The sequence below is a fragment of the Callospermophilus lateralis genome, chromosome 7 (assembly GCF_048772815.1).
Source record: "Callospermophilus lateralis isolate mCalLat2 chromosome 7, mCalLat2.hap1, whole genome shotgun sequence".
Classification (NCBI taxonomy): domain Eukaryota; kingdom Metazoa; phylum Chordata; class Mammalia; order Rodentia; family Sciuridae; genus Callospermophilus; species Callospermophilus lateralis.
In genome coordinates, this window is record NC_135311.1 from 101422488 (window position 1) to 101435566 (window position 13079).

The window sequence follows — 13079 nt, forward strand, 5'->3', positions numbered from 1 at the left end:
AGATTAGGTTCACATCTGGGGCCAGACCAGGTCTGACTAACCCTAAAGTATCCCTCTTTCACAAACCTACAGGTACCCTGCTTGTTTGTCACTGTAGTAGAAGATAATCACTCTTCTCCTCCTCATCCCAACTGTCTGTATGTAATTTTGCTGTAAGTCCTTGTTTGGCCCAGAAAGTGAGGTGCTAAATATGAAAGACTGTTCTGAGGAGTTGGGCTTATTGTTTAGAAACCTCTGCTCACACTAATCTGATCTTGACCTCCTCCTCCTTTAAAGAACTCCTCCCTCCTTTGTTTTGGAAAACACCACAGGAGCCTTGGTTCCCTTGTATCCTTCCATCCCTGCCTTCTCCAAAAGGCTTTTGTTCCCTAAACCAGGAGCTTCAGAGCAAGGATGGTCTTCTCTCCCCACCCCCCCTCAGCGTGTAGTGCAGTGGCCTGTGTAGAGGAGGCATTTCACAAGAGTTTTATTTATGAAGGTGGAATTTTCAGGCTCCTTGTGGGAAGCAACTATTAACCTGCCCTTTATTAGTGACATGCTTTTTGAGATCTGTGAGAAGTGAAAGATTGGAACTTGACTGCTTACTTTAATTCAGGATTTTGACTCCACAAAGGGAAATTCTTCCTCTTTGTAAAATTTTTTTTTCCTTCTTAGCTTCAGAAATGGAACAGTTACGAATAAGCCCAGCTACCATGCTTGAAGATGAGATTACATGGCTGGATAACTTTGAACCTAATCGCACAGCTGAATGTGAGACCAGTGAAGCAGACAACATCTTATTGGCAGGACACTTGCGGCTCATTAAGACCCTTCTTTCACTCTGTGGGGCAGAAAAGGAAATGCTTGGTAATTATTGCTTCATCTTATCATGTGGCAGAATACCTTAGTTCTCCATTATTGTCATAGTATAGTCTATAATTATAACAATGAGATAGTTGCTAAATGTTCCATGGAAAATTGACCCTTCACAAGTAAGAAATTGTCTGTAATTTTAATGGCTAACAATCTTAAGGTGTATTTTACTGGTTTTATTATGCCATGTAAAAATTTTAACATGTTCAAATGGTGGGATCACATAACTTCTTAATACCAAGTAAAAATTACAGTTCAAAGAGAAAGTTTGTCTCTTTTTGCTGTTTTGTACTTCATAATGTATTATCATACATTACTACCTGTGAGTTTGATTCTTCTCTGGAGAGGTGACCCCCCAACTACTGCCTCCCCATTGGGGTATATATGTAATCTTAAAAGCATATCCTGTGTTGTAAAATTATATTTAAAAAAATTAATGACCACTTCATAATGCAAACTAAACTCTACATAATCTTCTTGGCTACCAGGGATACATAGAAAAGTGTGATTCTTAAACAGGAAAAGCAATAAGTTACTGTTCTGGTAACTTACTCTTTAGAGTAAGATTTTAAAAGTTTGATAAACCCTTGTGCAAATTCCCCTATTCCCAGAATAAGAATTGTTCACTCACAACTTTTCTGTTCTTGGAATCTTGGCACATGTGTTTCTAAGGGGTAAACATGACTCCTTTCACTGTATTGTAGATTCATAAGGGAGGGCACCCTCTCTGGTCTACCATGATATCCCCTTCCCTAACCTTTCCTTCCACAAGTAAGCACTCCAAAAATAAGTGTTCGATTAAACTGGGTGCACTGCTGTTGGGGGGCCTTGAGTGTTTTGCTGCTCTAATCAGAAAGTGCACAATAGGATCTTTGAATTAAAATTTGTGTTCATCCTCAACATGAATATTATGCTCTATTCCAGGTTCATCACTCATTAAACCATTGTTAGATGACTTCCTTTTCCGAGCTTCTAGAATTATTTTAAATAGTCATTCTCCAGCTGGCAGTGCCGCCATCAGTCAACAGGACTTTCATCCAAAGTATGGAAAATGCACGTTGTGTTCAGTTTTGGTAAAAATTCTAATTTGAAACTTTAGTCCAAAAATATTTCCTTAAGTTGGACTTTGTCTTCCATATTGTGAGTTTGTGTGTCATGTATTATTCACTCTGTAAAGAAATGCATGTAAAGGAGCTTAGTGTAAAGCCTATTTGTAACATAGAAGGCACAGAGAAAGTGCCGGTACCATTACCATCATCAAAGTGGAAGAGTAAATAATAATAATGTGGCTAACTAAGTCCAGAACAAATTCCAAGAGAAATGAAGATTGTTAAGAATTATGTCCAGGTCTGGAGTGTGGCTAACTGGTAGAGCTCAAGCTTAATGTGCATGAGACTCTGGGTTAAATCCCAGAACCAAAAGAAAAAAAGAGAAAGAAATATATCTAAAGTAAATAGACTCCAAATAAAGTGTTCACAAGTTTTTAGGAGCAAAGGATAAGTGCTGTGGTGCACAAACCTGTTGTTTGCTGAGGATTGACTGTTCTGGTAACTGCAATGGCTAGTGATTTATTACAATTGTAACTTTGGAATCAAATTTTGTATTTGAGTAGAAAATTGGAAAATCCCTTTGTACTGTTGACCCTACTTGAGTGATATTTATACTCTTGGAGATAGGAAGAAGAGGCAGCTACAAGCTGCCATCTCATTTGCTCTGAATCAAACTTACTTATTATTTCAAGAATATGAAAACCAGAGTTGATTTAGGAATCTTGAAGAAACTGAGGATTTGGTAATTACAGTGAAAAAGAAAATTTGTGTACAGCTTCGGTGGTCATTGATATGGAAAAGACATAAAAAGCAATATTTTATGGAATCTTATGAGATAATTTATCATGAATAAACATTTTTTGTAGCTAGAGAATCCTTATTAGCAAAGTCTGGTTTTGGTTGGGGGTGTCTTCATTAGAACTCTTGGCTTGTCTTTCATGGTGTGACTCCCATTTTTGTTCTTGCTTCAGTCTTGTTTTGGAAGATTTAGTGCCAGGTTTATGGAATTTTTTAAACATCAGAAATACATGAGTATTTTGATTTTCAGTAAACACAAAAAAAGTAAATCTTCAGCAGTTTTAGTGAATTTTTTATTGATAAAATCTTCCCCTCCATCAACAATGAGTATTTTTTAATACTTTCTTTTTATTAAAAGTGATACCTCTGTCAACAAGGAGTATTTTTTTCATCATACACAGTACTTTGACTGGAAAAGGAACATTTTGTTTCATCCCTCCCCAGTGTACTAAAGGGTATTTATCACAATCATTCCCAGACTTTTCCCACTAAAAGCTTAAAGGAAAAGAAAGAGAGATTTAAAATACATAAGACCTTTTCAGAAGCCATGCTATTCTTATATCGCATGCTATTCTTATATATAACAACAGCAGCTTCTTGGTGTGTAGCTCATGTGTAATGTACCTCCCTGTTCATTTCTTACTTGTTCTTTTCAACCCATTAGTCTAGATAAGAAACAAAGGACAGTGCTGATCTAAGAGCCCCACAACCCTGCCTTGACTCCCTCTTACACTTCACAAGTGGTTCCACTCAGAGGTCACATGTCCTCTTTTCTGTGTATCCTTCATAATCTGTGATCTCCTCAGTAATGCAAGTTTGGCATAGATCACAATGAGAAATTACTATCCATGCCCAAAGGCAGGCAATCTGGGAAGTCTGGATGCTTTACAGTTATCTTTTCTGTCACTTTAAATACACAGACTTGGCAATTTATATATTTCTGTATACCTTTTTTTTCCCCCAGCAAAGTGGAAAGTTGATTAATGTCCTTGAAAGAATTTTTGATCCTCAGGCACACAGAATGTTAGTGGATCTCTATTCTGATTTTCATAGCTTTCTTTTTCTGTTACTTGCTCAGAAAGATAGCTACAAAAAAATATTTTTTTCTCCCTACTTTTATTAAAAGATGGCAACTCTTTGTTGTGTTTATTACACAGTTCTCCAACTCCATTCTTGCTGGTCCGTTCCTTATAGAAGAAGACTCTCAAGTCAAAAGTGACAGATTTTGCTATTTTATCATCAGGCCAGGAAAATATTTAGCTCTAAGCCATATTAATTCTTCCAGTTTTCATGGCTTCTGGATTACTAGATTTCTGACTTAACTATTACATGAAGAATTGCACTCTTATACTTTCGTTTCAGATGTTGTTTTAGTTTAATTAGGAGTGTGAGTAAAGTGTTCATTGTTGAAAATGATTTGTGTCTTTTGTTTTTAGGTGTAGTACGGTGAATAGCCGATTGGCAGCCTATGAAGTCCTTGTAATGTTGGCTGATAGTTCACCTTCAAACCTTCAAATTATTACAAAAGAACTACTTTCTATGCATCATCAACCTGACCCTGCTCTTACCAAGGAGTTTGATGTAAGTTTTCTAGACTGTCAAGACACTTTATTTTTTTTATAATGATCTCTTAAACATAGAATTTTAAAACCACATTTGTATTCTTCTAAGCCCAAAGAAAGTCAGTATTATTCTTTTGCTGTGTTCACATATTTAAATCAACTACAAACTGTGTTATCACACTGATACACTACAGTTTATTATGAAGTGGAGTCCTTTTAAAAAGGAGAGGCATTTCCAAGTTGGCTAATAATTATTCTCAGCCTATTATGTTCCAGCCTATTTTTTGAGTAACTTTATACCAGGCACTAGAGATAAAGTCAGACGAACATTGACTCCATCTTAGCACAGTCTGTGTTCAGTTAAATTCAGAAAGATTTATGGACTTTAGCGTACACTAAGAGGTATATTAAATTTTTGGAGCTCAAAAACATTCCAGACCTCAAGAAGGTCAGTTTATACAGTGGAAGAAAACACCCATAAGCAAACCATTTCAAGGTTTGTGATACAGTATAAGAGATGTTTGTCCTATATGCTCTAACATTGAAAGACACTTACCCACTAGTGTTGGTGTCTTAGAAAGCTTCTTGGAGATGATGACACTGTAAGTAGGGCCTCAAAGACGAGCAAGCCAATCGAAGCAAGGTGGGATGGTCATTCATTTCAGCAGTGAGAACAGGAGAAAAGCTATGGAGCCACAAAACAGCTTAGCATATGTTGGGATCTACAAGAGGGAAATAAGTTGTAGGTGCACTGGAATACTAGACCAGGAGTGAGAAGACACTTTTAAAGCAGCCTTTGCTTTCTCTTTGAACATATGCTTATTAGAAGTTGTTTAATAGAAGACTGTGACTTTCTGTAAAAGGAAAGGAATGAATATGAGCCTTCCTAGACCATCCACACTGCAGAATTCCTTATGGTAAACATGTCATAAAATCCTGTTCCTTTTTTTCAGAGTACCACCTCAGTTGCTAACATAGTATTTTTGCTTGACTAATACCATATAGTCTGTCCTACTAGGCTGTAAACTCTTTGCCATTAGGGACCACATACATTTCTGTTCTCTGTTTCATCCCTGGCACATACATAGTACATGTTAGGCCCCTAATTAATATTTGTTGAATGGTAATCAATTGAATAAATACATGACTACATAAATGAATAAACAAATACATACTTACTATATGCCAGATAATTTATGAACAACAAAAAAGAAACACAGAATCATATTTGATCATTGTGATGGCATTTTGATCATTGTGTTAGCATCTGCACACAAAGATACTTCATGAACATAAATTTTGCTAGCCTGAATTTCATAACGCACTGGATATACCTCTCTTTCCTCTTAGACATCCCTTATAGCTAAAGTGGAAATGTGCCTGAGGCAGAGGTACTAATTCTCTTCCTTGCTGTTTCTGTTCCTCTGTTTCCCAGTACCTTCCCCCAGTGGATAGCAGATCCAGTTCAGGGTTTGTGGGCCTGAGGAATGGTGGCGCTACGTGTTACATGAATGCAGTCTTCCAGCAGCTATACATGCAGCCGGGGCTCCCTGAGGTGATTTGCTTTCTCTGTCCTGTTTGGCATGAGACAAAATGTGTTCACTGCCTGAAAGTTGTTCCATACTTATTTATTGCTTTTTGGGTTTGCAGAACCCAAATATTAGTAAGTAGGGATTAGTAAGTAGCTTCTGAAATCTGTATAGACATGTTATTCATAGTCACATTTTTATAAATCTGCTTGTGTAAGATCTGCCTATATGACAGACTTGACCTAATGATTTTTGAACTCCAAAATAATTTTTACGTTGTTCTGTAAACTTACTAACATTTTTAATGCTTTAGAAATGCACAGGCTCTGTCATCAGCGCTTTGTAATAATATAGTGGTAGCATGTGGTGTGGCGGGCAGAATTTTGAGAGTGCTCCATGTGCATTGTTTGGCATTATGTCTTATAGAGATTCTAGTATACTGGTTCCAGTTTTTCCTAATCAAATGGAAGCTAAATAACAAAGCTAAATATGTGCAGAATTGTAGGTAGCCACATCCAACCATATATATATATATATATAACATTCTAAAAAAACAAGGTGGGTACATATGTCAGGATTTTCTGAAAAGTGGTTAAATATTTCTAATTTAATACTTTTCTTCTTTTTAGTCACTACTTTCAGTGGATGATGACACAGACAATCCAGATGATAGTGTATTTTACCAAGTGCAGTCTCTCTTTGGGCATCTGATGGAAAGCAAGCTGCAGTATTATGTCCCTGAAAACTTCTGGAAGGTATTTCTCCCAGTAACCTATGTTTGGAATTTGGTTACAATTTTTCCTTAGTGATAATGGTTTCTTATCTTTACTAACTCAGGCAAATTCAGACTACTAGTGTATAAAAGAATTGGGTATATAGTTGTTGAAATTGATGCTTGGTTTTAGAGTATTAGAATGTCAAAATTAATTATTCACAATTCCTGAAGATTTGCAAATTTAATTATTTTGAATATTTCTGATTCTTCATTTTAGCTCTTTGAAATATTGATTCAAATCATTTCTTTGAACCGATAACAATTTAATTATTGCCTTTAAGTAAAGAACATTGTTTTGAACATTGCTTCACTTTGTTTCACATGCTGGAGGATTACTCATGTTTTTCACAGAGATTGGTTAGTTTCTCAGAAACAAACTCTGTTCCACAGCCTTATATGTCACCCTGTACCCACCTCTGGTTTCAGAGACCTGCTGTGATTATGAGGTGCTAAGGAAGAGCACAGATGGCTGAATACAAGCTTGTCTCGCTTCAGTAAAAATCTCCATGTTTCTATCATGAACTTGGTTTTTAGAAGTATTAAAATGTTTTCATATGCCTTTTCTACTCTATTCAGCAATTGCTGCTTTCCTTTTAAAATTTTTGAATTCTTGCTACATAGATTTTCAAGATGTGGAATAAAGAACTCTATGTGAGAGAACAGCAGGATGCATATGAATTTTTTACTAGTCTCATTGATCAGATGGATGAATATCTCAAGGTAATAAAAGTCTCCCTTTAACTCCCTCAGACTCTAATTACAGTATAAAAACAATGCTTCAGGGTTTGTGATTACTGTAAAACTAAGAAATCAGAAATTAGTAATCTAACATCATAGCTGTAATTTATTTCTTTTGGGTTTATACATTAAAATTTATACATATCACTGGAATTACATATTTCTTCTCGATTCATCTAACACTCAATTAAATCTTAACCCAGACTACAGAGTAATAACCACTTGCACCTGCATATCTTACTGAGTATCCCTTGAAGCTTTAGAGGATGCTGTAACCCTAGTGAGTTGATGCCCCAGCTTCAGGCAGTCTTGGAATTTGTCAAGTTCTCTGGACAAAGGGACTGGACCAAAAAGTTATTTATGATGTTTAAACCCAAAGCTTTCTGCTTTTCCCCAGTAAAACATGTGACAGATTTCCAAAATTGTATTTTCTTCTAAGACTGCCTGCTACCACTGCCAGCATTGGCCTCTCATCAGTAGGCACAATTTATCCATAAAATAACTTATGATCACAAGAAGATTGTAGAGTTGCTCTAACTGTGTCCTTTTGACTTAGGAAGGATTCAGACTCTTCATGGAGAATGCCCTCCCTGTCATCAACTCTGACTGAACTGTCTTTCCTCCTCCTCTGCTGATTGCATTACTCTGACATTAGTCTGATAAAAAAATGACTCCTTTATTTGGGTGGTTAAATTGAAATCTGTATTTCAGCTTGGGTTTAAATAAAATTCTTTATGAACCAACTTATCAGTACCAGGGAAATAATTAAAATTTTAACTTTTTATCCCAACAGAAAATGGGGAGAGACCAAATTTTTAAGAATACATTTCAGGGCATCTATTCTGATCAGAAGATCTGTAAAGACTGTCCTCACAGGTTAGTGAAGATGAATGGCACTGACACAAAACATGATCATCAGGATTAGGGGTATAGCTCAAAGACAGAGTACTTATCCAGCATGTGCAAGGGCCTAGGTTCCCTCCCTAGCATCACCTAAAAAATAAAATCATTTTTAAATGCTTTTCCTAGTATTTTTGAATTTGGCATTTGTTGACTTATAAATATATCTTTCAGTGGATCTATAAACGTTTAATGAATTATATTTCTTTGGTTTCCATTTCCAAAATTTCTTCATGCCCTTAAGAAAATATTTGTTAAAATTTATAATTTGAAGCAACTCTATATTGTCAAAATTTGGTGTTTTTATTTGGTAGTGTACTTTTAAAATGGTAAATTTGTTATGAATGTAGCTCTGTGTTCAAGCTCAAGTGTCGTGGTAATATGAGTTTAAATTCATGGGTTTTTTGTCATTTCCTAACCAGATATGAACGGGAGGAAGCTTTCATGGCTCTCAATCTGGGAGTTACTTCTTGTCAGAGTTTGGAAATTTCTTTGGACCAGTTCGTTAGAGGAGAAGTTCTAGAAGGAAGTAATGCATACTACTGTGAAAAGTGTAAAGAAAAGGTATACTACATTTGTCCTAAGATTAATTTGTTATGCATGTGCTGTGTCTTTATAAAATCAGTATTAAACTTCTGCTCTGCTTCCATTAGATTGTGTCATTACTTGTGTAACATGGGTGGAAAGGCTTTTACATTAATTAATTTGCTGTTTTATTTTCTCCATGCAGATAATTTCTTTTCTTTTCTTTAGAGAATAACAGTGAAAAGGACCTGTATTAAGTCTCTACCTAGTGTTTTGGTCATTCACCTGATGAGATTTGGATTTGACTGGGAGAGTGGACGCTCCATAAAATATGATGAACAAATAAGGGTAACTCTTTTTCTTCCTGAAATTTCTCACAACCGTGACCTTGCTGCCTCCTTTACTTTTTTCTTTCTTAGTTCAAATTCTGTCTTCCTTTTGAAAGATTCTGGTCTCCGTATCATGAGAAGGCCACAGCCCTTGTGTGAGAACATGCTGTTAGTAGAACAGGCACATGTACAAACAGTGACCCTCATTTCTGGAAGGCATTTTTAGAAGTTAAATGCTTCCTGTAATGCACAAACCAGAGGCTACTCATATTGCCCAGACTTAGGCTGAGATGTTGTACTTGAACTGAAGAGGTGGTTAGTCTTTACATAACTTGGGAAAATACAGGTTCTTACTTTATCTGACTTGGGAACTGCTGTATATGTTCCTGGCCAACACTAATGGTCTCTTTTCACTTTTATATAGTTTCCTTGGATGCTAAACATGGAGCCTTACACAGTTTCAGGAATGGCTCGCCAGGATTCATCTTCTGAAGTTGGTGAAAATGGGCGAAGTTTGGATCAGGGAGGTGGAGGATCCCCTCGGAAAAAAGTTGCTCTCACAGAGAACTATGAACTTGTTGGTGTCATTGTACACAGTGGGCAGGCACATGCAGGCCACTACTATTCCTTCATTAAGGATAGACGGTAAGGGCTTCTTAAGGTAGCCATTGCTCCCTCTGCCTCCACAGTGTTGCCTTCTGCTTTCTCTGCCCTAATTTGTCATCCATACTTACCATTATAGTGCAAAGAACTTTGTGTTCTTTGGTCTTATTTCATTTTAAATATTTAAAGCTTAGAGGAAACTGTTTTTACCTCTTCATTTTGAAAAATTGTTTTAGAAACTAAAATTGCTATTGCTAACGTTTTTTAAAAATATTTTCACTTTAATTATAGATAGGTAATACAATGTTATTAAATGCAGGGGTTAGAATGTTTGTTTTTTAACCTTATGTCTGTATCTGGACCTTAGGGGGTGTGGAAAAGGAAAGTGGTATAAATTTAATGACACAGTTATAGAAGAATTTGACCTAAATGATGAGACTCTGGAGTATGAATGCTTTGGAGGAGAATATAGGCCAAAAGTTTATGATCAAAGTAAGTATTTATAATGGATATTTTTCCATACTTTTTATAAAAAAAAATTTAGTTTTCTATCTAATTGGAAACAGTATTCTTTATAAGGAAATACTGTCTTTTTTTTTCTTTCTGTAATTCTGCTCTTCTAGCTATAGATAATCCAAGCTGTTTATAAATTTTTTTTTTTAATAACGAGAGAAAGTCAGGAGGATGAAATGATAACTAAGAAAAACTAATAAAGAAAGAATTTCAACCTTAAAATTTGTTTCAGAATTTTAGAAAGTAGTTGCCTTCTAAATTTTTCAGATTTCCTTTTCACTTATATAGAGGTACTATAATTATAATTAAAGAAGACCATTTCTTATTCTTCTAAAACCATATACATCACGTAGAATGTAAAGCAGTGTTTCCCTCCACAGTCCCCATCCCTAGAGGGGGAAAGTATGTCATAAAACACAATCAGATTTTATTTGTGAAAAATCTAGTTTTCAGAAATAGTTCCTGAAGCCTGATTTTTAAATCTTTCAGGGGCTTTTCTAAATCTCTATACATATTAGATCCACTTTGTTATGTTTCATTGCCACTCCATGGTAATCACACATCTAATGCTGGCAGCCTTCAAGGGCTACATTTCATATCATTCCCAAAATTGACCTAGATTGGCTATCTTTACTGAAATGGATAAGAGAAGGCAATTATGATCCCATCCTGTCACCGAAGGTGTTTCTAAATGTTGCTTGCCTTTTGCTTAAATTTAGTCTTCCCTGGAGTGTTAACCCTCTTCCCTTATTCCATTGCCATACATATCTCTTACTCCCTGCCCTGAGTTTCCCCTCCCAGTGAATGACTATTCTAATATAAGAACTGAAGTATCCTGACTTGCATTCTAAACAGTACTCTACCAAAGCCCATTTTACTTATCCTTTGCATTTGACAAATTTAATGAGTAGTTACTTGTTACATTTATGAGTTCTTTGCTTTAGATTTTCAAGACAAGGAAGATTTTATTTACAAAAATTCTTTCTTATTGTCCTGTTATAAAATAGCAAATCCATATACTGATGTACGTCGAAGATACTGGAATGCCTATATGCTCTTCTACCAAAGAGTATCTGATCAAAACTCCCCAGTATTGCCAAAGAAAAGTCGAGTCAGTGTTGTAAGACAGGAAGCTGAGGATCTCTCTCTGTAAGTTTCTCTTTCATATGATTTACTATGATTCCAGTAGGTGATAATGTGATCATTGATAATATTGTTTAAATTTTAAAGATAATTAGCTAAGCTAGAGAGAAATTTTTTTAAATCTTCTAAAAAATAATAAATTATCCTTTTTTTTCCTATTGCTTCCTGGGCTTTCTTTTTTCCCTAGCAGGAAGTTATTTTGTATTTATATTTATAAACATGCATATAAGTTATTTCAGAATCAATACTTTTTTTTTTCTTTTTTTCTTTTTTCTTTTTTATGTTGCTGGGAATGGAACCTGGGGACTCCTGCATGCTAGGCAAGCACTCTACCACTGAGTTACAGCCCCAGTCCAAGATTTTTTTTTCAATCAAGTCTAGTGCCCTGTGTATGAGTTTGGCAAGTTTTAATAACTACTAAAACTATAGCTATTCCATCTTTCAGGTCAGCTCCATCTTCACCAGAGATTTCACCTCAGTCATCTCCACGGCCCCATAGGCCTAACAATGACCGCCTCTCCATTCTAACCAAGCTGGTTAAGAAAGGTGAGAAGAAAGGACTATTTGTGGAGAAAATGCCTGCTCGAATATACCAGGTAAGAATCATGTAAACAGTCTAAGGAGAAAATCCAGGTACATGTTGTATTTATCTTGTAGATCCAGAGAGCACTCCTGCTGGCTACCCTCGGGATTTGTTATTCCTTTCATTCCACCTCTTCTCCCCTCTTGCTTTGTGAGTCTTTTGTGCCAGGTGATAGAGGCTGTATGTAGAGCTTGTAGCACAGTGGTAAGAACACAGTGTGAATACATCCTAAAGATTGTCCAGCATTATCCCTGAGTAGAGAAACACATTGATGAAATGAGCTTATTTTATCTGAAGAGAAAAACAAGTTGAGGCTTATAATATTTGGGTGAGAATATTTTGGCAGTCATGACTGTTGTTGTTTGAATACCTGTTCTAATTCTTAAAAGACTCTTGTAGTGTAGCAGGTTTTACTCCCATTTTTCCAATGGAAATTCAGGCTCAGAAAAGGAGTCTCAGAGCAAGGGTTTAAGTTCAGTGTGTCCTCTTACCAAGTTGTGATTTCATATACTAAATATCCAAACGCTTGCTGGGCACAGTGGGACTACACCTGTAAATCTCAACAGCTCAGGAGGCTGAGGCAGATGGATGATGAGTTCAAAGCCAGCCTCGGCAAAATAGCGAGGCCCTAAGCAACTCAGTTAGACCCTGTCTCTGAATAAAATACAAAAAAGGGGTAGAGATGTGGCTCAGTGTCCCTGAGTTTAATCCCCAGTACTAATAAATAGACAGACAGATAGATATAGATTAGACAGATCCCCAGGACCAATGAATGAATGAATTCCCACTACCAATGAATGTGAATGAATGAATGAATGAATAACCAAAGGCTAAAGAGCCAGAACCAAAGAATTTAAGAAAACTATCAGTCTTTAATTAAGATAGAAGTGAGCCATCTGACAAGTAGTAATGGAGTTCCTTGATCTCGGGAAAGCTTTGTTTGTAACTTCCTACCCAGAATTTCAGGGTAGAATTTATTTTGTCTTTCATATGGTGGTTTTCCTGAAATTTCCAAAAGGGTTTGGTAATGAATGATAGGAACACCCTTTACAGCATTTTATATTTGAAAGGAAGGTTTTTCTCTCTTGTTTTTTCAAAATGCAAAGCTTGAGAAAAGGGAATTGTAATTTATTTTGTACAAACCCTTTTTACCTAAACATTTTACTAGAAATATCTTCCA

At 36.0% G+C, this 13079-nt stretch overlaps 1 protein-coding gene across 3 annotated transcripts in view; it reads left to right on the forward strand.

Annotated features, from left to right (window-relative positions):
* Usp24 (ubiquitin specific peptidase 24) overlaps positions 1–13079 on the forward strand; it is a 131193-nt gene that overhangs the window by 90654 nt on the left and 27460 nt on the right. For all 3 annotated transcript variants that reach the window (XM_076860291.2, XM_076860293.2, XM_076860292.2), the window contains exons 40-52: positions 655–846; positions 1777–1894; positions 4136–4280; positions 5697–5816; positions 6420–6545; positions 7187–7285; positions 8097–8179; positions 8626–8767; positions 8957–9076; positions 9482–9702; positions 10028–10152; positions 11181–11322; positions 11762–11912. In XM_076860291.2, the coding sequence (XP_076716406.1) occupies positions 655–846; positions 1777–1894; positions 4136–4280; positions 5697–5816; positions 6420–6545; positions 7187–7285; positions 8097–8179; positions 8626–8767; positions 8957–9076; positions 9482–9702; positions 10028–10152; positions 11181–11322; positions 11762–11912 (1784 nt within the window). The remainder of the gene's footprint in view (positions 1–654; positions 847–1776; positions 1895–4135; positions 4281–5696; positions 5817–6419; positions 6546–7186; positions 7286–8096; positions 8180–8625; positions 8768–8956; positions 9077–9481; positions 9703–10027; positions 10153–11180; positions 11323–11761; positions 11913–13079) is intronic.